This window comes from Brienomyrus brachyistius, chromosome 11, assembly GCF_023856365.1.
Source record: "Brienomyrus brachyistius isolate T26 chromosome 11, BBRACH_0.4, whole genome shotgun sequence".
Taxonomy (NCBI): domain Eukaryota; kingdom Metazoa; phylum Chordata; class Actinopteri; order Osteoglossiformes; family Mormyridae; genus Brienomyrus; species Brienomyrus brachyistius.
The window spans coordinates 20,523,439-20,545,520 of NC_064543.1; the positions used below are offsets into that span (position 1 = coordinate 20,523,439).

The following is a 22,082-nucleotide window of genomic DNA, read 5'->3' on the forward strand; positions in this document are numbered from 1 at the left end:
GGACAGTTTCCGGGGTAACGGACTGCTGCAGGCAGACAGCCATTTTATAACTATAGTAATAAGGCTGCTGTCAAAAATAAGCTGTTTTTCTGCACGCGAAATGGGTCAGTGCGGTATCACCTCCTCGAAGACCGTGCTGGTTTTCCTAAACCTTATTTTCTGGGTAAGTGACAGCATGCGGCGTATTGCCGGGGAGCGCATATCTTTCCGGCCGGTTCTGTGGCTTTGAAGTGGCGCTGTCATTTGCGTCTCCTCCAGCAGATCGGCGTTTAAATAACCACATTTCACGGTAATAAGCTGCCAAATCTTTGGTACTTTTGGCCTTTTGGTTTTATATTAACTAGCTCATATTTGGATACTTCAACCCGGATCTAAATGGCATTTGACTTTCGGTGTTAAGTACAGAAGTCAGTTTATTTCAGTGCATGTTCCGATCGCTACATGTTTCAGGAACTGCTGATCATTTGCACATTTATTATCGAGACGAGCCATAGGTTCCAGCGGGTTTGCAGGGTTTCCCCCCCGTCTCACTTCACTGTTATGCAAGAAATGTCGTAGTGCTTATCTTAAAATTTGGTTGTACCATGACCTTAGTTAGCTATCTGTCATTGCAGGTATGAATATATTTGCAAACCTGCTATCTATAATCAGGGCTCAACACCATGGCGAATTCTGGAGGACATTTTGATAAAATTATTTTTAAGTAGTAGTCCGCATTGTTATTTTTCTCTCTTGAAACATTTTGGCACGGACACTTTGACGATCCTTGGCTTTATTATAGAAAAAAAATCTATATAGGTCAAATGAAGTATTTGCCAGTGTACTTTATAATGTAAAACAAATAGCCCAGAGTTATATAGTATTGTACAGGTATAAGATTGTATGAAATGTGGATAGTGCTGGTAATTCCAAATGCTGAATTGTAGTGAATCGGGTAGTTCATTTCACGTGACTTGTAAATGCCCTTATCTGTAGTGAAAGTGCAGGTATTTTTGTCTTTAGGATGGGTGGTACAGTTTGTTACACCGGCAGAACTACCTACATGGCCACAATAGCTGACTTTACTGAGTGGGTCTGTGCCCACTGATGAGCTGGCATCTCACTCAGGGCTTACTGTTCACCAGAACCTCGAGTCCAGAACAGTAGAATGGAAAGATTAAAAATGCCCTCTTGCATAATTTCCACATCAGACAGAGAGCATAAAGTAAATAGTGCGTGATAGTGTTGAAATAATAAATTACTGCTCAAGCAGTGAGCTGTGCGGAAGATATGCACGTTACATTCTTGTGAAACGCACAATAAAAATTACTATTAGGATGTAACATTTATACTGTCATTTTCAATCAACACGTGTATAATGGAGTGGCGGAAAGTTCCGGAAGTATATCTGACAATTTATGTAATGCTCATATGTCTTGATAAATAAAACATGCATACACGTAGTTTTTATCTTATTTTATAGGCAGCCGCGGGAATTCTGTGTTACGTTGGAGCCTACGTGTTCATCACGTATGACGACTACGAGCATTTCTTTGAGGACGTGTACACCCTGATCCCCGCTGTCATTATTATAGCTGTGGGAGCCCTTCTCTTCATCATCGGGCTCATCGGCTGCTGTGCCACGGTCCGAGAAAGCCGCTGTGGCCTGGCCACTGTGAGTGACTCCTTATATTTCACTTAAGAGTATCGCCGTGCGAGATCCAGCTGGAATTTAGTCCGATGATGACCCGTATTTACAGTATACAACGTGCGGTTCTGGGGCGTGACCAGGGTGTGCTAATGGCAACTAAAATATCACCTTGCACGCCCAAATTAAATTACATTTTTTTGGCGCACCCAAAGTAAATTTTCTGGCTACACCACACCTGAGTAATCACATACAATTGTAGTATCTGGCCACACAGCTGCCTGTTTCTAAACTGGCTCCAACCTTTTTCTAAATGTTATTAATAAAATGTATCTCTCTGCTCCCATAGTTTGTCGTCATTCTCCTTCTGGTGTTTGTTACGGAAGTAGTTGTTGTCGTTCTTGGCTATATTTACCGAGCAAAGGTAAGTTTTCTACTACATTTTCATCTGTGTTGGAGTTTTTAATTTAAATGCAGAAACCTCTCGAATGAAATCTTTTCTTTTTCTGCCATTGGGTAGGATTTATCTGGTATCTGATAAAAAATAAATACTTTTCCTTGATTATATTGTGGTTCATAATCAGTTTTTTGTACGTTTATACTGTCAGGAACGAGTTTTTTTTCTCTGGCAAAAATCGATATGTTAAAGATAGTTCATTGCTTACAGTAAGTCTTCTCTGGATGGTCACTGAGGTTATTTGACTTTTCACCATCATATTCCGCCCCTAAACAATTGCTTGACTTCAGTGATAATGTAAATGCTTCACAAATGCCTCTAGTGGTAGCAACGTGAATTACAGCAATGCCTGTTGCGACCGAAGGGTGCAACTGTGGTTTGAACATTGTGGGGGATGAGGTCTCCACCCATTTTGGCAGAGACATGATTATTGGGAGTGTATTAGCAACCTGCCCCCATCTCCCCTGTAATTAATGCCCATGGTGCAACTTTAATATAATATCATCGCTTTAAGATGAGCAGATTATATATTTTTGCAGGTGGAAGATGAAGTTGATCGCTCTATTCATAAGGTGTACAATGAGTACAATGGAACAAACACCGACGCCCCAAGCCGTGCCATTGATTATGTACAAAGGCAGGTAGGAGGATTTAAATCACATGTTACTGTCTTTGTGACATGCCTCCTGTTTCACTGGTGGATCTCCATGTTTAAAGTATCCTTTTCATGACAGCTTTATTGCTGTGGAATTCATAACTACTCTGACTGGAGGAACACCCGCTGGTTCAAGGAGTCAAGAAATAACAGCGTTCCAGTCAGCTGCTGCAAGTCCAGTGTCAGCAACTGTAGCGGTTCTCTGAGCCGGCCCGGAGACCTGTACCAGGAGGTGGGTGCTAGTAAAGACCCGCCCCCATGACGGCCCTGGTGAGCTTCACCACCTGGGCTTCTCATGCCAGCTTTAGGTTCAGCGGCGGACTGGTAGGCGGGACAGCCAGGGCAGCTGCCCCAGCACTGATGTTACGCGTTTTATGATGTTAACTTACATCTGGCCCTGCAAGCAGGTCCTTCAACTTCCAGGGAAAATTTGGGGGTTAGTGGCAGTATTGACCATTTGGACTAGAGTGGTGCTGTGCGGCTGCACTCAGTTTGTCATCCCTGAAGTGGTTTGTCGTGTGGTGGGTGCAGTGACGCGGTATATCAGCGCGTTCTCGTCACCTACCACATTAAAGTGGAAGACAAAAACAAATGGTGCAGTACTTAAAACAATTTTGAAACGTAATAGTTTGTAATCTTTTGTATTAAAACTGTTGTTGAGGCGTGAATTTAACAAAAAAAGCATATTTTTGGAATTTGCTAAATACTGCACTGCATGATGGGTGTGATATTTGGAGACTACTTAAATATCATCTGCAAAAGCTGCCACTGGCATAGTCAGACCCTAGGTGTGAATTTGGAAGGGGGGGGTCCATTTTTGCCCCAGGGTCCAGTGTACAGTTGTTCCACCACTGTTTTGGTTCACAGTGTTACCAACGTTCTTGCATTTCCCAACTACATCAAAGCTGTTGATACCTTTACAATAAGGGCTACCCATATAAAGAGTTTATGAATGGTTTATAATCGGGTTATTAATTAGGTTGTAACACTTTGTAAATCATTAATAGACGATTTTAAACATCGTCATGGTGACAGTCATTGTCAACATAAATGCTCTCCTTAAAAACCATGACCACTGAAACCTGCTGATACTTATATTCTGATTCGTTTAGAGCCACAGGCTGTGACGTTGGAATCCCTGTGTTTCTTTTATCCTTGTGAATGTTGGATTCAGTATCACCAGAATATGAATAAAGTGAAAGGAAATTAACAGCATTTTCTTCGTCCAGGGATGTGAAGCTCTTGTGGTGAAGAAACTGAAGCAGATCATGATGTATGTTATCTGGGCAGCTCTGACGTTTGCCGCGATACAGGTAAATCTGTTTAAGAAATGAATTATTATCCCACATAGTGCAGGGCTGGGTGCCGCTTTTAATTTCCAGTACGGTATGAATGTTTTATATACCGCCACACTGTAGCATAGCTGTAATGCTTCAGTAGGCAGCAACTTATATACTATAGTACTATGGGTCGTTGTACAGAGTGTGTTGAGAGGGGACACCTGTTAATTATGTGCACCCTTCTTTCTTACAGTTATAACTTTATAACGACAATTCTCCATATATAATATAACTCAATTTAACTGTTCAGCTATATAGTATTTATAAATACTGCTTCAGTCTGGGCCTGAAAATTTGGATTGCATGTCATGTAGTTAGGTCTGCAACTAAATGCACATCGGGAAAGCAAAATCCATAATGTCATTGATTTATCCCGGTAATAATTATTATAATTATGCTGGTTAGGCAAACATTTTGTTACCAAGTTAAATGTGCAGTAGGCCTAATAATCAATAAAACTTGTCTCTCTGGAGGTAAATATAGGTTATTATCTATAAAACGTCAGTTATGCTATTAAGCTAAATGTAAATGAATCCACTATTTCAAAAATATTTGTTAATATATATTATTGACATAAACTCTTGCTGCCACCGTAAGGGTGAATTCGGGGGAAAAGAAAAACATGATATAGCATGAAACGTCCAGAATCTTAAAGAATACTGTGATACATGTGTTTGGTCACCCTGCCCAGCACTAATTACACTTCATGGTAGGTAAACCATGTACATATTCGTATTTGTTTAAAATGTATGTGGCTTGAAATGGCAGGTCTGTTTTTATTAAAGACACAACATTTATATCATTACAAATCTACTCATCAGCCTAATACTTACATTATTTGAGTTACATTATATATTTACATCTTTAAATGTAATATTGTGAGTCTTGTAGCTTTAAAGTGTCAAACCAACGACCTTGTTAATAATGTTCAGCATAATTGCTGCAAAATTAGCTTATGAAGCGTATGAAGAATCTATTTGTCCACTATCGTATGTATTTAGTGCGATGCAATCTTGCATTAAATCTGCAGCCGGACCGTGAGCCGGCATGTCGCAGGTTTTAACGCATCTGCTGGCTCTTTGCCGCAGATGCTTGGGATGCTGTGTGCCTGCGTGGTTCTATGCCGCCGGAGCCGTGACCCGGCGTACGAGCTGCTCATCACCGGGGGGACGTACGCCTAGAGAGCTCTGTGCCATGTGACCGCGTGGGCTTTCTGCCGCCGTAAGCTAAAGTGCGCCGCGCACAACGCAGGATAGGTACAACTGTGTGCTGCAGTTGGGTGAGGCAGCGATATACTGTTCATGCCATGCCTTTTTAGTTGATATTGCAATCTTCATAAGATCTTAAGCATAAATAGCAATGACCTTTTTTTTTGTCCTGTGTTTTATGAAGCATGGCAAACAGAAGATAACGGGATGATGTTCTTTCTTATTAGTTTGCAGTATGTGTAGGTTTTGCGGACATTTTGTAAGCACCCAGTATGAGCTGTAAATACCCCTTTCTCCCTTATTAGGTTTTGTCGTCCCACTGCAGAGTTGGTTTCAGCCCATTGCCGATATCACTTTCTGAGTAATAACATGACATAACATCCTTATAGACAGACTTCTGCTTAATAATTTCTGACTGTTTTCTGAGTGATTAACTTGAGGGTCCCTGTAAACAGTATGTGAATGGAATTTGGGAATAATCTATGCACTGTGTATTCCAGTCAGAGGTGAATTATTATTATTATTTAATACTTTTCTTTCGTGTGCAGTTGTATACTTTTGAGAAATTATTTGTGTAGAATAAAATAATGTGATGTTATTACTGTAAATAAGTCAGACCTCTTTCAATAAAATAAATGTAGACCTATCATTGTGTTTGTGGTGCTATGTGCTGTTCTTTGTACTGGATAACATGCTTATGGCTGACCGATGGTGTTGATTTGTGCACATTTACATTTACATTTACAGGATTTGGCAGACACCCTTAGCCAGAGCGACTTGCATAAGTGCTTTGAGACTCTGCGATGAATTTCCGATGCTAGCTCAATAAGGACCAAAGTTATGAATACCATCCGTCTGAGAACTCCGTTGAGAAGTGCAGAATTTTTTATTTATTTTTTTTTTAAACACACACACCAGAGAAGAGCCGAGTAAGAGTACAGAAGTACTACGTCAGGTATTTCTGAAAAAGGAATGTTTTGAGTCGTCGCTTGAAGACATTCAAGGATTCAGCTGTTCGGACATCTAGGGGGAGTTCATTCCACCAATTAGGTGCCAGGACAGAGAAGAGCCGAGATGTGTGTCTTCCTTGTGCCCGGACATTTCCGGGGCAGTTGGTTTTGGTTTTGTTTCTAAGAACATAAGAAATGTACAAACAAGAGGAGGCCATTCGGCCCATCAAGCTCGTTTGGGGAGAACTTAACTAATAGCTCAGAGTTGTTCAAATCTTATCTAGCTCTGATTTAAAGGAACCCAGGGTTTTAGCTTGTGTTACACTAGTAGGAAGACTATTCCATACCCTAACTACACGCTGTGTAAAGAAGTGCTTCCTCAAATTCAGTTTAAAATTGTCACGGAACGCGGTCGGGCAATCGCGGGCAGAGCGGCGATTGTGCGGGCATGCGGGGAATCAGGAAGCAGGCAGGCAGGATTCGGGACGAAAGGGAGTTTAATTAAAGGTTTTCGGGGAACAGGGAACATCGGACACTGACTGACATCAATGACAGACAAGGAAAACTGGGGAGACCAGGACTTAAATACACAAGACTGATTGAAAGCAAACGGAAACAGCTGGGTACGATCCGGGAAACACACGTGGGTAAGCAGGGGGCGTGGTACACAGGAGGAGCGGACGAGCTGGGTGTGACAAAAATGTTCTCCCGCTAATTTCCACTTATGGCCACGAGTTCTAGTATTTAAACTACTGTAATACTGAAGTAGCCATTTGACTGAACAGCATCCAGACCTGTTAGAATCTTATATACCTGGATCATATCCCCCCTTAGTCTCCTTTGCTTGAGGCTAAACAGATTCAACTCAGCTAACCTCTCCTCATAAGACATTCCTCTAAGACCAGGAATCATTCTCATAGCCCTGCGTTGCACCTTTTCCAAGGCAGCAATGTCCTTCTTAAGGTACTGTTGGACTTTCAGTTAACGCCAACAACAACAGTTTGCCCATATCGATGTGAACAGTACAAGTCCAGGTAATCTACCATTTTCACTTGGATTATAGCTTCCATTATTTTTCCAGTAATGCAAGTTAAACTGATTGGCCTACAGTTTGCTGGATTACTTCTATCCCCTTTTTTGAATATGGACATTATATTAGCATGCCTCCAATCAGAAGATACCACACACGCAGATAACGATTTCTGGAATATTAAAGTTAAGGGTTGGCTAATAATATCCTTCATCTCTTTTAAAACTATAGGTAAGATCCCATGAGAGCCCTATGATTTATTTATTTTGAGCTTAGCTTGGCTTTGTACCACATCAGCCTCAGTTATACATATACTGGTCATAGATGATGCTGTATTTGTACTAAATGGTGGTAGGTCACTCGTGTTCTTTACTGTGAACACTTGTATAAAATTCCTTAGCCTCCAGTGCAGTCTTCGTTTCTACATTCCTCTTAGCGAGTCTAATGTTAATCTTTAACTCAACTTGTACACTTAGATACTCCTTTATTTTGAAATCATTAGTTATTTTCCATTTGTGGAACAGAGCCCTTTTCCTCCTGACTTTATTCTTAATTTCCATAGTAAACCAGCTTGGTTGCAGTTTCCCAGAAATATATAAGAATATGGGTTGTGTAAAGGTTACTGATCGGAGTGCCACTTTCTGCAGTACGGTGTTTAAACCAGGCATTTAATGCCTCTAGTAAATTATAGTGAATGGTAGCTGGAAGAGATATGTAAAGTTTTTTTTTAGATGAAATTGTCAGAGAAGTGAAAATTCTAAAACAAAAATGTGATCTGAAAGTGATACAGGTGATATCACTATAGTGATATAGGACATGTTTGTGTTAGAGCCTGAAATGTAGTGGAAAAAGTACATGTGACCTTCCACTGGTTTTCAAAAGTCACGAGGCACAATGAACTTTGGTTTGTTTTATTTTCAGTTGATAATTTTCCTGACATGAGTAATTCACCAACCGCAATATACAAAATAAATAAAACACTTTTGGCATGGAAAGAAATCCGCATCACTATTCAAGTTTCACCCAAGACGTCGTTAATATTTCCACAGCTAATATTTGTGACAAAAACGTTATGAAGTTTAAATCAGACGATAAGAACAACTGACTGAGAACCGTTACAGCTGGACAGAAGATGTATGAGGTGTTGTTTCATTAGACTGAAGTTATGTTATTGTAGCTGGGGGATGAGAGACTGACGTCGGTACTGGGTGGTCGGACCGTGTAAGACGTAGCCCCTCCCATGGCTCCCATCATGCTTTGGTCAGGTAGCACCCCGGGACGAGGCCGGCCTGGCTGTTCCTCTTCACCTGCCACCAGCCGTCCTCCCCCCTCTCAAGCACCGTCACTCTCTCCCCTTTCAGAATCGTCAGCTCGTCCTGGTCCTGTAAACAGACGCCACCATCAGTGGGCTGCATGCTCCCCTCAAACCCCCTCTCCAGCACTCCGGCGGTCTCCTGTAATCGCTATATCACACTCCCAGTGCCCGGCCACCGCCGAGCGGCATTTAAGCTCCAAGAGTGGGCGTGTGTTAAACTGCAGCCATGGAAGCCCTTCACAGCAAACTTCGGCAGGTGTTGCAACTGACCTGTGCTCTATAATCAAACAGGACTTGGTACTCGGTCTTTCTGTTGAGAGCTGCGACAGACGCATTCATCATGCTTGATTTTTGAGCTGGGGAGTAAGAACAGAGGAAGTAATAAGGAACTGTATCTGTTTGTCATTTAGTGCGGGGGGGGGGGGGGGGGGGGCAGTGGGCAAGACAAGGCATCAAAACCACTCAGCTATCAACAACTTTTTAACTCTGTAAGCCATTTTTTAAGCTGAAAGATCAAGGAGGGCCAAATCTGCAATGAGACTCACTATATGATACACAAAATACAAACATGACTTTTTCAGCTCTTTCCTTCTAGAATTATAATTCATTTCTGAAATCATTTAACAGTTTAACTGGGAATGATTTCATTAGACAGATATATTTAGTGGATACTGGCCACAGCATTGCAGGATGATCCGTTAGATTGATGGTGAGGAGATTCATCAGCTAAACAATCCTGTGGCACAGTAGCAGAGGGAAAACGCTGCCTTATGGACGGCTTGGTGCGGCAGAAAAAGGGCTGAGAAATGCTGCGGTAGCTTGGACGGCCACCTAAAGTGTCACTAGTACTGACCACTACATGGTTCTGCTGACTGTGAAGCTTCAGCGATATTCAGCCTTGACCCGCCATTGCCTTGCAAAAGATTAGAAAACCTAGAAATGAAAATAAAATTTCACGTTGATTGACATGAATTGGAAATCATGTTAGTATAAATTGGAAAGCAGGATATCCAAAATGGCTTTTTTGACTAAATTAATACTTGATCATTTCTGAAAATGAGTACGTGGACTTCTCTGTGTAAGAGCATTGTATTAATGGACACGTATGAATTTTATATGTGTATATACATATATATAAAATATATATACAGATGCTCCCAGGGTTACGATGGTCCATGTTACAATATTTTGACTTTAAGATGCATAAATGTTTTTCACTTCCAGTACTTTATTCAATACATCTCATGAGATACTCAACACTTTGTTATAAAATCGCCTATGTGTTAATGGTTCTGCCCAACTGTAGGCTAATGTAAGTGTTCTAAGCATGTTTAGGGTAGGCTAGGCTAGGCTATGGTGTTTGTTAGGTTAGTTGTACCCTAATAAAATACATTTTCGCCTTTTGATATTTTTGCCTTACGATAGGTTTATGGGGATGTAACCGCACTGTAACCCAGGGAGCATCGGTACATAAATCAGGCACTGGTAGGGAGCAGAGGCTGTGTTAATTGAAATGACCTCTGACCTCTTCATCACTGCTCCCCCTTCTCCCATGTAGGGGGTGCTGATGCTGTGGGTTGGCCCATTCCTCTCGTAGTAATTCTCAAAAGAAACGGCGGCTAGGGACACAACCACGAGGCCCAATGAGCACTTCCTGCAAGCAGTCCACACTTCCGCAGTATGAAAGTTCAGAACGCATTCAAATGCAGAATTCAAACAGTCAAAGAAAGTTTCAAAGTCTAAATTCACATACTGTTCTTATGGGGGGGGGAGAAGAAAAAAAACATTTTCTACACTCTGCCCCAAATCTTCACTGCTGATGTACAGACCAGATTAGTTCCACATGCATTAAAAGCACAAAAAGGGGGTTTGTATTTGTCACCAAAGGAACAGGACAGGTATGAAAAAAAGGTTTTATCATTTCTGGCAACACTTTCATTAATAAATCAATGTTTTCTGGAATATAGTGATTTTGACACAGTAGGTAATTACCTGGTGGGTTTGAGCCAGTCATTTTCACCCTAATGAAGCAGTTGTTATCTGTGATGGTATCACACTTTTCCAGAGTCTTCCTAACGGCCTCGTAATACTGTAAAAACAGTCTTACGTTGGATACAGTCACAGTTCCCTATATATTTACTAGTGTCCTAAAGTTTTTTCCCTAAAATTTTCTCATAATAGCCATATTAAATACAAAACAAAGCATAATTGTTATATTACAGTGTCTGTGGTTTAGTTATCGACCTATTTGACTACTTGTCCATTCACGGGCACAGAGCCCCACCCGCCGAGTCACATGACTCCCCCTGACCTCGTCGTCTTTGACGCACTGCATTGAGAAATGGTTGCAGTGCACCCACATGGCGTTCCTCAGGAAGCTAATTCGGTCCACCTCCTGCTGTTGGAAGACCTGCAACCCAAACAGCCCTGTGATCCGCAGTGATCCTCATCACTGGAACCGACAGAGCAGGATACCAGCGAGAATCTAACACCTTAAAAAGGAGCCTCAGATATCTTTACATCTGTGGTCCTGCAAGTGACAAATACTTTAACCATTATGCTATAATTTGTATTTATATTATTTTATGTATTCATTTGCAAATAATCTCATAATAACATCTGCAGATAAACCATGTCATAACATCTGCTGTTCTCTTTGAGTTCTTGAAAATCTATGACCTTTCTCCTGGATGAGCATCATCTTACTACAAGATACATCACAAGTGGGCCAAGTGCGACCAAAGCAGACAGGAAGCAGCGAGACGGGAGGCGGGGCTACCTCGCATGTGCTCGCATGTGTGCTCTCCCAATCCTGCCGGACCTTCTCCAGTTGGGTGACGTTGGACACGTATTGCTTCTCTAGAGAAAAATAAGAGGATATTCTTCACGCCATTAGCCAATTTGCAGACTGTGCTCTGAGGTTCAGTGCTGAGAGTGGAACAAACAGGGCTCTTGGTGGTGAACCAAACCTCAATGCGTCCATTTGTTTGACCAACACGTGAGCCATGCGAAAGAGGAGCACAGTTTCATGCATAGGTGGAAAGTTTAGCTCTAGAAAGTAAAAGCCAAGACCAAGATATTGTTTCAACCACCAGTTGAGTACTCTGTGGCTGTCAATCTTCATACTCAGCTGGTTCGATGAAACAAAATCTGTACTTTCTGGACCTGTAATTCCCACCTCGGGTTTCGTGATGTAGCTAGTCAGAAATTTGCTGTCTCTTTAAAATAAATAAAATGAGTGATTCCAAACCCAAATCTTGAAGCCAAACCCTGCCCTTTAGTGAACCACAGATAAGAGACCCACACACCAAAAAGAATGGACAGACACAGGCCCGGAAGCTGCTGCCCCGTCCCGTATCCTGCTTTCAAGGGCAGGAGTTCAGCTTGTCACATGCTGTGGTATCTCACCTGCCTCGGAGGCCACTTCCTTGCACTGTCGGGCCTTGCTGTGGACCTGATTCATCACAGGAAGAGAACGTTCACACAGAAAATGTCATAATGAAATAAGGACTGGGAACAAAAACAACTCGCTTCTGCTTTAGGGAAAACAAAATGTCATAAAGTGCAAAGCATCTGAAACCTTTACAGTTATGGGCAAGATGCTTTAGTCCAAAGTGACATGGAAGTGAGGAAAGATCAGGGTGAGCCGGCCTCGCTGGGGCAGTTGGGGTTAAGGGCATTACTCAGGGGGGCAATGAGATGATTATTCAGCTAACCATGGGACCTTTTGGACATAGATTACTAACCTGCTTCTTATGATAATACTTACTAGGAAAATATCTGTTTGAAATAATTGTCTAAGTTGATTTAAAAAAAAAGAAGAAGAAATTGGTTCTACTTTCTGTGTAAGATGATACTTAACAGCCAATCAAATGTTTCCACCACCAGCATTGAATTCTTTAAAACCGGGACCCATCTCGCCGACCCCAGCGGCCGTAAGCGACCTGCCTTTTCCGCCTGCCTGGAGGTGGCGCTGGAGGTGCTGCCCACCCGCTCTGCGGTTTGTTCAGCCTCATCTGCTTCCCGGCACCGATGCTCGTAGATCTTTTTGGACTGCAGGGGAATCAGAGGGCTTTACAGGTGTGTCTTTGTCAGGAAGCAGAATGCATCTGCATTCGCGGACACATGCTGAACATGCTGTAGAACTTGAAAATCTAGAGGCCTGAGAGATTAATGATGTAATGTCATAGAAACGAAGTGGACCAAGAAGCTCTGTTCATGGTCATGCACGTAAAACCACCATCTACTGAGGGCTGTCAAATCTGGATGCTCATCCATTTCTATACAAAAATGTAATTTTATGCAATGCCAAACTGTGAGATTCATTTAAAATTTAATTAAAATGCTGTCCGTTGTCATGCCCGGCTCGTCCGATCCTCGTGTGTGCCACGCCCCCTGATTATCCACGTGTGCTTCCCTGATCTTGCCCAGCTGTGTCCGATTATTTTCGCCCAGTTTTGTCTATTTCAGTCCATGTCTTGCCTTAATTTTTGTCCGTCATTGATGTTAGTTTGGTTGTGTGATTCTGTCCGGTCCGTAGCTGCTATTAAATTCCCGTTTACCCCGACTTCGCCTCCTTGCCTGCTTCCTGCCTGGTTGCCTGCCCGTGCGATTACCCGCATTAACCAGCGAATCCTGACAGTCCGTAATTTTAAATTATAATTTTGGTTTTACTTATAGTGTCACCTGCAGGTAATAACATTTCCAGTTCCTCACAAATGTGGCATTTTTTTTGTAATTCTCCTGACAGTGTCTCAAAACAGCTTTAGGCGTGACCTCAGGCTGACCCCTTTAGCTCCGCCAATCATCCGAGAGGAGTGTTTGCTCCTAAAATTGCACCGTTCAAAGGTAGATCATCATCGAGCAAAGGGAGAAAATCATCAAGCATAATCTAGGTCCTAACACAGCAAGTAAGTGCAGGGAAATCTTAGTGTGTGTAAACTCGACATGAAGTGGATGACATTGATGCGGAGAATGTTGCAGAAGGTTTCTTGGGAAAGTGGCGCAGGGCTGAGGTGGACGGCTGCCCTTTCTGCCTCTGTTTGCCATCCAGTGTGAACTAGCTGTGGTTGGATGATGGTTTGTTCTCCTTTCCACATGTGACTTCTCACTTATTCCACAAGTGGAAGCTGTAGACATGTAGCCATTCTTCTTGGGCATTTAAGTCGTGATCCACCAGTTGAAAAACAGTGCTGTACCATATATGTGTGTGTGTATGTATATACTGTATATGTGTATATATGTATGTGTATGTATGTATATATACTGTGTGTGTCCTTTAAGATAACATCAGATTGATCAGAAATACTGTGCAAACATTGTTAATGCTGTAAATGAGTATTACATACACATAGCTGGAAACGGCTGTTTTTTAATGGAATAGCTACATTGGTGTACAGAGGCCCATTATCAGCAACAATTAGTCCTGTGTTCCAGTGGAATGTTCTGTTTGCTAATGCAAGCTTATCATGCAAGCTAATGCAGGCTAACTGATCATTAGAAAACCTTTCTGCAATTGTGTTGGCACAAATGAAAATTGTTGTGCTGATTAAAGAAGCAATAAAACTGGCCTTCTTTGGGCTAGCTGAGTATCTAGAGCATCAGCAATTGTGGGTTCGATTACTAACTGAAAATGGACAGAAACAAAAAACGTTCATCAAAACTTGCAAGTCTATTCTTGTTCTGAGACATGAAGTCTATTTTGTGTGAAAAATTACCAAAAAACTGAAGATATCGCACAGTGCTGTGTACTCCTACATTCACACAGCAGCACTGGCTCTAACCACAACAGAAAGAGGAGCAGGAGGCCCTGGTGCACAACTGAGCGAGAGGATAAATATATTAAGAGACGCCTCATAAGTCTTCAACTGGCAGCTTCATTAAATAGCACCAGCAAAAGACCAGTGTCAACGTTAACAGTGAAGAGGCAACTCTGGCATGCGGGCCTTCTAGGCAGAATTGCAAAAAGAAATCTGCAGAATCCCAGAATGGCCAATAAAACATGCTGAGATGGGCAAGTGAACATGGACAATGGACAGAAGAAGATTGACAAAAGGTGCTATAAATAGATTCTAAGATTCTAGAGTCTATAGAATCTTATAGCTATAAATAGAGTCTAAGATTGAGGTGTCCGGATCACAAAGAAGAATGTTTGTAAGATGCAGATCAGATGAAATGACGCTGGAGGAGTGCTTGACGACATCAATCAAGCATGGTGGAGGCAATGTGATGGTCTGGGGCTGCTTTGGTGATGGTAAAATGAGAGATTCGTACAGGTAAAGGGGATCTTAGAGAAGGCAGGCTATCACTCCATTTTGCAACGCCATGCCATACCCCGTGGATGAGGCTTGATTGGAGCCAATTTCATCCAACAACAGAACAATGATCTAAAAACAGCTGCAAATTATGCAAGAACTAATTACAGAAAAAGCAGTCAGCTGGTATTCTGTGTATAATGGAGTGGCCAACACAGTCACTGGATCTCAACTCTACTGAGCTGTTATGGGCGCAGCTTGACCGAATGGTACGTAAGAAGTGCTCATCAAACCAATCCGACTTGTAGTACATGTTTCAGTAAGCAGTGGGTGAAATCTCATCAGATTACCTCAACAAACTGACATCTAGAATGCTTAAGGTCTACAGCGCTGTAAAAGGAGGACTCTTTGACAAAGCCAATTTTGAAGAACACAATTATTATTTTAATTTCAAATTTTTAAATATATTTTGAGCTGGGGAGTAAGAACATTTTAAATATTTTTTATAACTTTGTCTATGACTATTTACTATTTATTTAGCTATATTTCCCATTAAAATTAATTTCACGTATGTTTTCATAGAATACAAGGAAATTCTAAGTGACCCCAAACGTTTGAAGTGTATACAGTACTGTGCAAAAGTCTTATGCAGCCAAAAAAAATATGTTTAAATAACTGTCATGTTGGTGTAAAAGTACACTGTTACGCCTAACAAAGTGTGTCAGCTTAGCCATTTCAAAACCTCTGCTAAAATAACCCTGTTATTTCCAGCAACCATACAACACACCCGTGTGTTTTTTGACCTGACCGCTAGCCCACCTCATATCTATTCAATATCGCGCTCATTTTTTAAACTAATTAAGTTAATTAATTAAGCGAGCTGGTGATGAAATTTAATAAATGCATAGAATGGTTCGGGTGCCACTGAGGAGAAGTTTGGGAACTGAAGTGGTTTCATCTAGCCATCCAAGTAGATATCAGTAACATTTTGGAGAACAGAAGACATTTTTACTAGTTTTTATTGTGTTACTCGTAATTTTCATATGTTCTTATCCATCCATCCATTTTCCAAACCACTTATGCTACTGGGTCGCGGGGGGTCCGGAGCCCATCCCGGAAGCAATAGGCACGAGGCAGGGAACAACCCAGGGTGGGGGGCCAGCCCATCACAGGGCACATTCACACACCATCCACTCACACATGCACACATACGGGCAATTTAGCAACTCCAATTAGCCTCAGCATGTTTTTGGACTGTGGGGGGAAACCGGAGTACCCGGAGGAAACCCCACGACGACATGGGGAGAACATGCAAACTCCACACACATGTGACCCAGGCAGAGACTTGAACCCGGGCATATGTTCTTATGTTAAATTATATTTTTTTTGTTCTAAGAAAGTGTGCACTTACTACCCAGAAAAATAGCGTTAAACATTTCTTTTGAGAGCCTAAGACTTTTGCACAGTGCTGTATATTAGGTGCATCTTAGGTGTCCCTATTCTAGTTTTGGGTTATTCTGAAGAGCTTAGTGAATTCAATCGTGGTTTTATTATGGTGATGGTGATGGTAAGTGGTATTACTGCGAAGTGAAAGAGTTAAGGAACAACTGAAACTCAGTCATGAAGTGGGGACCACGTAACGCATAGAACGGGGTCAAAGAATGCTGAGGTATATAGTGCATAAAAGTCACCGACTCAACTGCAGAGTTGCAAACATCCTCTGGCATTAACCCCAGCACAAAACTGTGTACCTGAAGCTTCATGGAATGGGCTTCCATGGCTGAGTAGCCTCACAACATGAAGCACAATGCCAAGTGTCAGATGGAGTGGCGTAAAGCAGACTGCCACTGGACTCTGGAGCAGTGGAAACGTTTTCTGTGGAGTGACAAATTACGCTTCTCTGATAGTCTGATGGGCGAGTCTGGGGTTGGCAGATGTCAGGAGAACGTTACCTGCCTGATTGCATTATGGCAACTGTAAAGTTTGGTGGAGGAGGGATAGTGGTATGGGGCTGGTTTTCAGGGATTGGGCCTGGCCCCTTAGTTACAGTGAATCCCTCCTCCACTAAAACAGAGACTGCAAGCCAGGCCTTCACGTCCAACATCAGCGCCTGACCTCACTAATATTCTTCTGGATGAATGGGCAAAAATTCTCACAGACACACACCATAAACCTGTGGAAAGCCTGCCCAGAAGAGTGGCAGCTGTTATAGCTACAAAGGGCGACCAACTCCATATTGATGCCTATGGATTCAGAATGGGATGTTATAAAAGTTCCATTTAGGTGTAATGGCCAGGTGTTCTAATACTGTTGTCCATATAGTGTTTGTATATAAATATATATATATATATATATTTACATATATTAACCACTCACATTTTTAAATATCAATTTGTCTCTCTGAGGGCTGTCTTTGAACAGGTTGATGTGCACAAGCACAGAACATTCATTCATCTGTGAACATATCATTCGTTTATAGCTAATTTGTCAATTTGTCCCCATATTCCACCAGTATATCTGAGAGAATAGCAGTGATGTGATGACATTGTACAACCCCCTCTGCTCAGGATAAACAGCTGGAGGACGGTCTTGCATGGGCAATTTATGGCTGTAAAGCCGCATTATGTCAGTCCTTAACCAATCATAGTATTTGTGCCGAGTTACTGACAACAGCCTCTCTAAAGACAAACAGAAAGCAGAAGAACGTTAGATACCGAAATGCTTGCTGGATGTTACTCTCTATTTTAGGTGGCTGTTCCACTCATGAGTCAAACAGCACATGCTACTGGCTAGTTAGTTTTATAGCCATCATACACCCCCCCCCCGTCCATTCATATTCTCATGACTCACCTCCATGGTTTTCTTGTATAAGATCACCTTATTTTTATGAATTTTCTCCATTATTTCTTCAAACTGCAAAAGACAGGAGGACATTCCAGTAAACGGAATGTAATGGAGGGCTGAATCGACGCTGGATATGCACAGTGAGAGTTGCGTGTGTATCAAATATATGATAGAAACCCATTCAATCTCTACGCCTCCATGTTCACCTTCTTCCTTTTCTCCTTCTGCTGCCCCCGGAAAGTCTCTATCCCCTTCGCTTCTTCCTTCAGCATCACCGACAGCTGGATGTGTAAATTCCCCGTGTTTTCGATTTCTGGAAGTGTAGGTTCACCGTTAGGGGAGGGATGCATGTTGCGATGGAGCACAACGGAAAGGTTTCTCAGTTAAAATAGGCCAAGTATCGACTTACCTGCTTTGAGTTGGTCAAAGGAAGCTCGCAGCGTGCTGTTTCAGAGACAGAAAAGGATATTTATTATTATCAATGTTCAACATTACTGCAGCTGAAATGTACATACATACACATTTAATTTGATTTTATTAGTGTTTAAGTTGCAGTCTTAGGGTTTGGAACTTCAGCACGCTGTGGGCTATATTTGCTGCACCTAAAATACTTTGGCTTGTGCAAGATACTCATCAGATAAGTGGGTAATTTGGGAGCCTTGTTCAGGCATGACGGACATACGCACTACCTTTCTTTCCTCCCTGATCACCGCATGCTATATTTCGACCTTGACAACCACAGTAATGTGTCTGTTGCCTTGAGATGGGTGAAACATTCATAAAGAAACTTAAATGTGGGACTGCTGTCCACAGAGGAATTAAGGGGGTCCTTTTCCTGTACGGGTACCGACACGTGTGATGTACCTTATCTCCATCTGGCCCCCGCACTTGCGAGCGATCGTCACCAGCTCCTTCCCATACTTCTCCTCTGCCTGAGCTCTGTGTAGGTGGATCCACAGACATGCAGCCGTGCTTACGATGCTTTCCAAATGCATTTGTGGGGCCGGCCGGTGATCGGCGGGACCTTACCTTAGTTTGAGGAGCTCTTCCACATCCTTGCACATACGCCGACCCTCGCAGAGTCTCTGCATCAGCACTTCATATCCAATGTGATCATTGAAATCTGCCCCCTGGAGAAAATCATGTCAGCTGAGTCTCAGCAACAACTACATACATAGGATCCATCCATCCATCCATCCATCCATCCATCCATCATCGTCCAACCACTTAACCTGGAGCTGATCTCAGGCACACTGAGCACCAGACAAGGGACACCCAGGGCATCATATACACACAATCGTATTCTATGGATATATAGAACTTACATAAATGCATAAACGTTTACTGTCAATGAAAAACTGATGAACCAAAGCACTTGTAACATCTGTAAATCCACTTAAAATATGCTATATCGTTCAAAAATCCGTGTCCTGTAAAGTAATTCATATTTAATCACCTTATACCAGATATACACATCATAGTTGGACAGAACACCAGATTTGGAGTGGATGTGAGCCATTACACAATTCCAATTTATTTATTTAATAGGTCCTTTTATCCAAAGTGATGCATGTTTTGAGAAAGCAGGCTCAGAAAGCAGGCTCAGACAGCAGGCTCAGAAAACAGGCTCAGACAGTCCCTGGCGCAATTGGAGGTTAAGGGTCTTGCTCAGGGGCCCAAAGGGGCCCAATGTCATAGTTTTGCTGGCCCTGGGATCTGAACCAGAAACCTTCCCATCACAGGCAGAGCGCCCTAACCTGCCTTGCCTTACACTACCCACCAGTTAGTAAATCTAATAGATGGTTATATATTGGCTCAATTTAATGGCCATCACACGATCGCCCATTTGTGATGACCAACAGAATTTAGCTCCCTCCATAGAGTTTACTTTAAACCACAGCAAATTCATTTAGATAAGCATCGTAAACACATTCTGTTTTATGTAAAAGTGCGAATAGTGGAATTTTCCCCGCAATTTTCAGTTTTCATGTTTTGATGTGCAGAGGTACAGGAAGACTGCTGTACAATGCCTTCAATGCAAATCAACCCAGAAACTGTCTGTTACTTTCACATCAGCGGCCGCACAATGTACCATAGTCAAAAGATCAAAGACACAACATTTAACAACGTTGTCATGCGGCCAAAATAGCATTACAGGAAGCTCTCGGTAGAAGATTCCACCACGCTGAAAGCACACTTAATAAATTCCTACTTTATTAAATGACCCTTTTTCATTTTTATGGTCCATTTGCCAACATAATAATGTCACGAGAACAAAATGTGTTTTTGTTGTAAACCGTACATAAATGGGCATGTTTTTTTTTTTTACTTAAATCAACCGCGAAAACTTATTGTCAAGTAAGTCCCATGAGCTGACCATTAATGAAGTATTTCCTCTTCATTAAAATAATTCTGGTTGCATGTACCTAACAACATTAGTGTTAGAGGCAAATGTTGACTATTCCTTTTTACATGTTTTCCCATACACCTCGTGAAAGATTATTAATATATGTTTGCAAAAATGTAATTAAATGGCAATTTAATATAGACACGAACGACAGAATGAACGAGTTTATTTTGAGCTCTGCATTTTGCTAAAATAGCTCAATTCAGACATCGCGGTCACTCACACCCACTTATAACCATAGATATTGGTTCCTGATAGTTAACTATGCCAAAAATCACTAATGTTTTAGGCAAAGTGTATATTTTCCCTAACAAACACTTTGCTTTTGTAACAAATATGAATACTTCAGGCAATTTATATGCTGCACATATTACATATGTCTGCCCTTTAACAAAACGCTATCCGGGTGACGGTGGTGTGAAGTTATTTTCAGAAGCCCAGAGAATATTGCAGTATCAAATATACGCATTACTAAACTGTGATTAATAATAAACAGAATTAATATTTATAACAAAACTCTTGGCTGGTAACCCCATATAAAGCAAAATAAGTATTTTTTAACATAAAACATGGAGCAAGTCTTCGTACAATAAATGAACAAGTTTCACAAACTTACCCAAAAAGCATCTTTAAACCTTAATGTTGTCATGCTGATAGAAATTTGACTCTAAATACTGTATTTTGAAAATGTTGCTTGAAATCAGGGAAATTGCTTTTGAAAAAAAAAATACAATGAAAATGAATGCCAGAGTTAAGCGGCATGGGAGCGGCGCCCAGTTTTCGATTAAATGAGGAAGAAGAGTCGCGTCACGAGCCGCAACGTGCCTCTTTAAGTTCCCAGTTGCTGTCTGAATGCAAGATATGATGGGTAACGCGTGCGTACCAGATTAAGGCTGCTGACAATAAAAAAATAATCAAAGATTTCGATACAACTCTGGCCACCAAACCCTAGATAAATGCCAGAAAAGCCGAGCTACACTTTGTACTTTTTGCAGATAAGTAGGATGGCTTATTGCCATCCTAGTGACAGACCCGATCACCGACACAAATCAGTCACAATAATATATTTTAAATATTAATTACGATATATTAAAAGGGGAAACCATAGTACAGAATATGTAGATGTCTTATTTTTATTATGAGTAAATAAAAAAACACACAAAGGTGAAAAAATGTTGGTTTCATTTAAATGTATTCAATTTAATGACATTCCCAAACAAATGGCTAGATGATAGCTTTATGATACGCAACGAACGTACTACATTCCCAAACAACTCCAGAAGCTATATAAAAATTTTGAACAATACTGCCTCTTAGTGGAAACTATTAGTAATAGCCAGGAGTATAGGAGCGCCCTTTCCATATCTTTCCATGCTTACATTTCAGATTAGGTTCATGTTTCCAATCCTGCACAGCTAACTGAAACTATTATTACATTAAGTCCATAAGATTCAAGATTTTTATTTATTTATTTATTTATTTATTAAATAATCAAACAAACAAACAAACAGAAGTACAATACTTTATGCACTTGAAATTACAATTTGGCTATTCAGAAAAGGTGAGTATTTTTTAGTAAAGGGGTGAGGATATTAACTGCCCACCAATGATACAAGTATACTCGATGTAGAGGAAAACTAGCTTCGTTTGGTTGCAACTACTGTAAGCAAATATTTCACATGTGCATGTACAGTTAATATAATGCTCGTTTAACAGGTAATTTAATGCGCGTCTGAACAGGAGATTATAGCCAAGTAAATGGGCGCTAAGATACTTAAACGTAACTATGATCTTTAACGCTCTCTATGTACGGCTTTACATTTGTTCTTCAAATGTAGCCCTCGCATATTATAAAGGTACCCCTAAACAAACACACTTCGCAGCGCACACTGAGGCATCCCTACGTCTCACAAACAAACCATCATGCACACTGGGGCATCCAGACAGATCCCAGTGGCAAACGTTGCCGGGCCCCACCCGTCGCGCGCGTTCTGG

The 22,082-nt window shown here is 41.4% G+C and overlaps 2 protein-coding genes across 3 annotated transcripts; one reads left to right on the plus strand and one right to left on the minus strand.

The window, feature by feature from the left end:
* The first annotated feature begins 28 nt into the window (after window positions 1–28).
* Window positions 29–5,933, plus strand: tspan3a (tetraspanin 3a). The gene is made up of 7 exons (XM_049030399.1): window positions 29–163; window positions 1,463–1,654; window positions 1,977–2,051; window positions 2,624–2,725; window positions 2,819–2,971; window positions 3,969–4,052; window positions 5,168–5,933. Exons 1-7 carry the CDS (start codon window positions 101–103, stop codon window positions 5,258–5,260), a joined length of 762 nt encoding a protein of 253 aa, XP_048886356.1. The 5' UTR covers window positions 29–100; the 3' UTR covers window positions 5,261–5,933.
* A 2,229-nt stretch (window positions 5,934–8,162) lies between these two features.
* On the minus strand, window positions 8,163–21,054 carry LOC125704068 (proline-serine-threonine phosphatase-interacting protein 1-like). 2 transcript variants are annotated; one of them, XM_048969363.1, is made up of 15 exons: window positions 20,704–21,054; window positions 18,710–18,810; window positions 18,545–18,619; window positions 18,090–18,124; window positions 17,887–17,993; window positions 17,687–17,749; window positions 12,531–12,635; window positions 11,991–12,036; window positions 11,362–11,441; window positions 10,894–10,992; window positions 10,575–10,671; window positions 10,108–10,201; window positions 9,436–9,515; window positions 8,853–8,938; window positions 8,163–8,649 (listed from the first exon to the last, which is right to left on the minus strand). In XM_048969363.1, exons 1-15 carry the CDS (start codon window positions 20,734–20,736, stop codon window positions 8,518–8,520), a joined length of 1,233 nt encoding a protein of 410 aa, XP_048825320.1. In that variant the 5' UTR covers window positions 20,737–21,054; the 3' UTR covers window positions 8,163–8,517. The 2 variants fall into 2 exon arrangements, with proteins under 2 accessions (XP_048825320.1, XP_048825321.1); XM_048969364.1 differs by lacking the exons at window positions 8,163–8,649; window positions 8,853–8,938 and adding an exon at window positions 9,011–9,318.
* Between the last annotated feature and the right edge of the window lie 1,028 nt (window positions 21,055–22,082).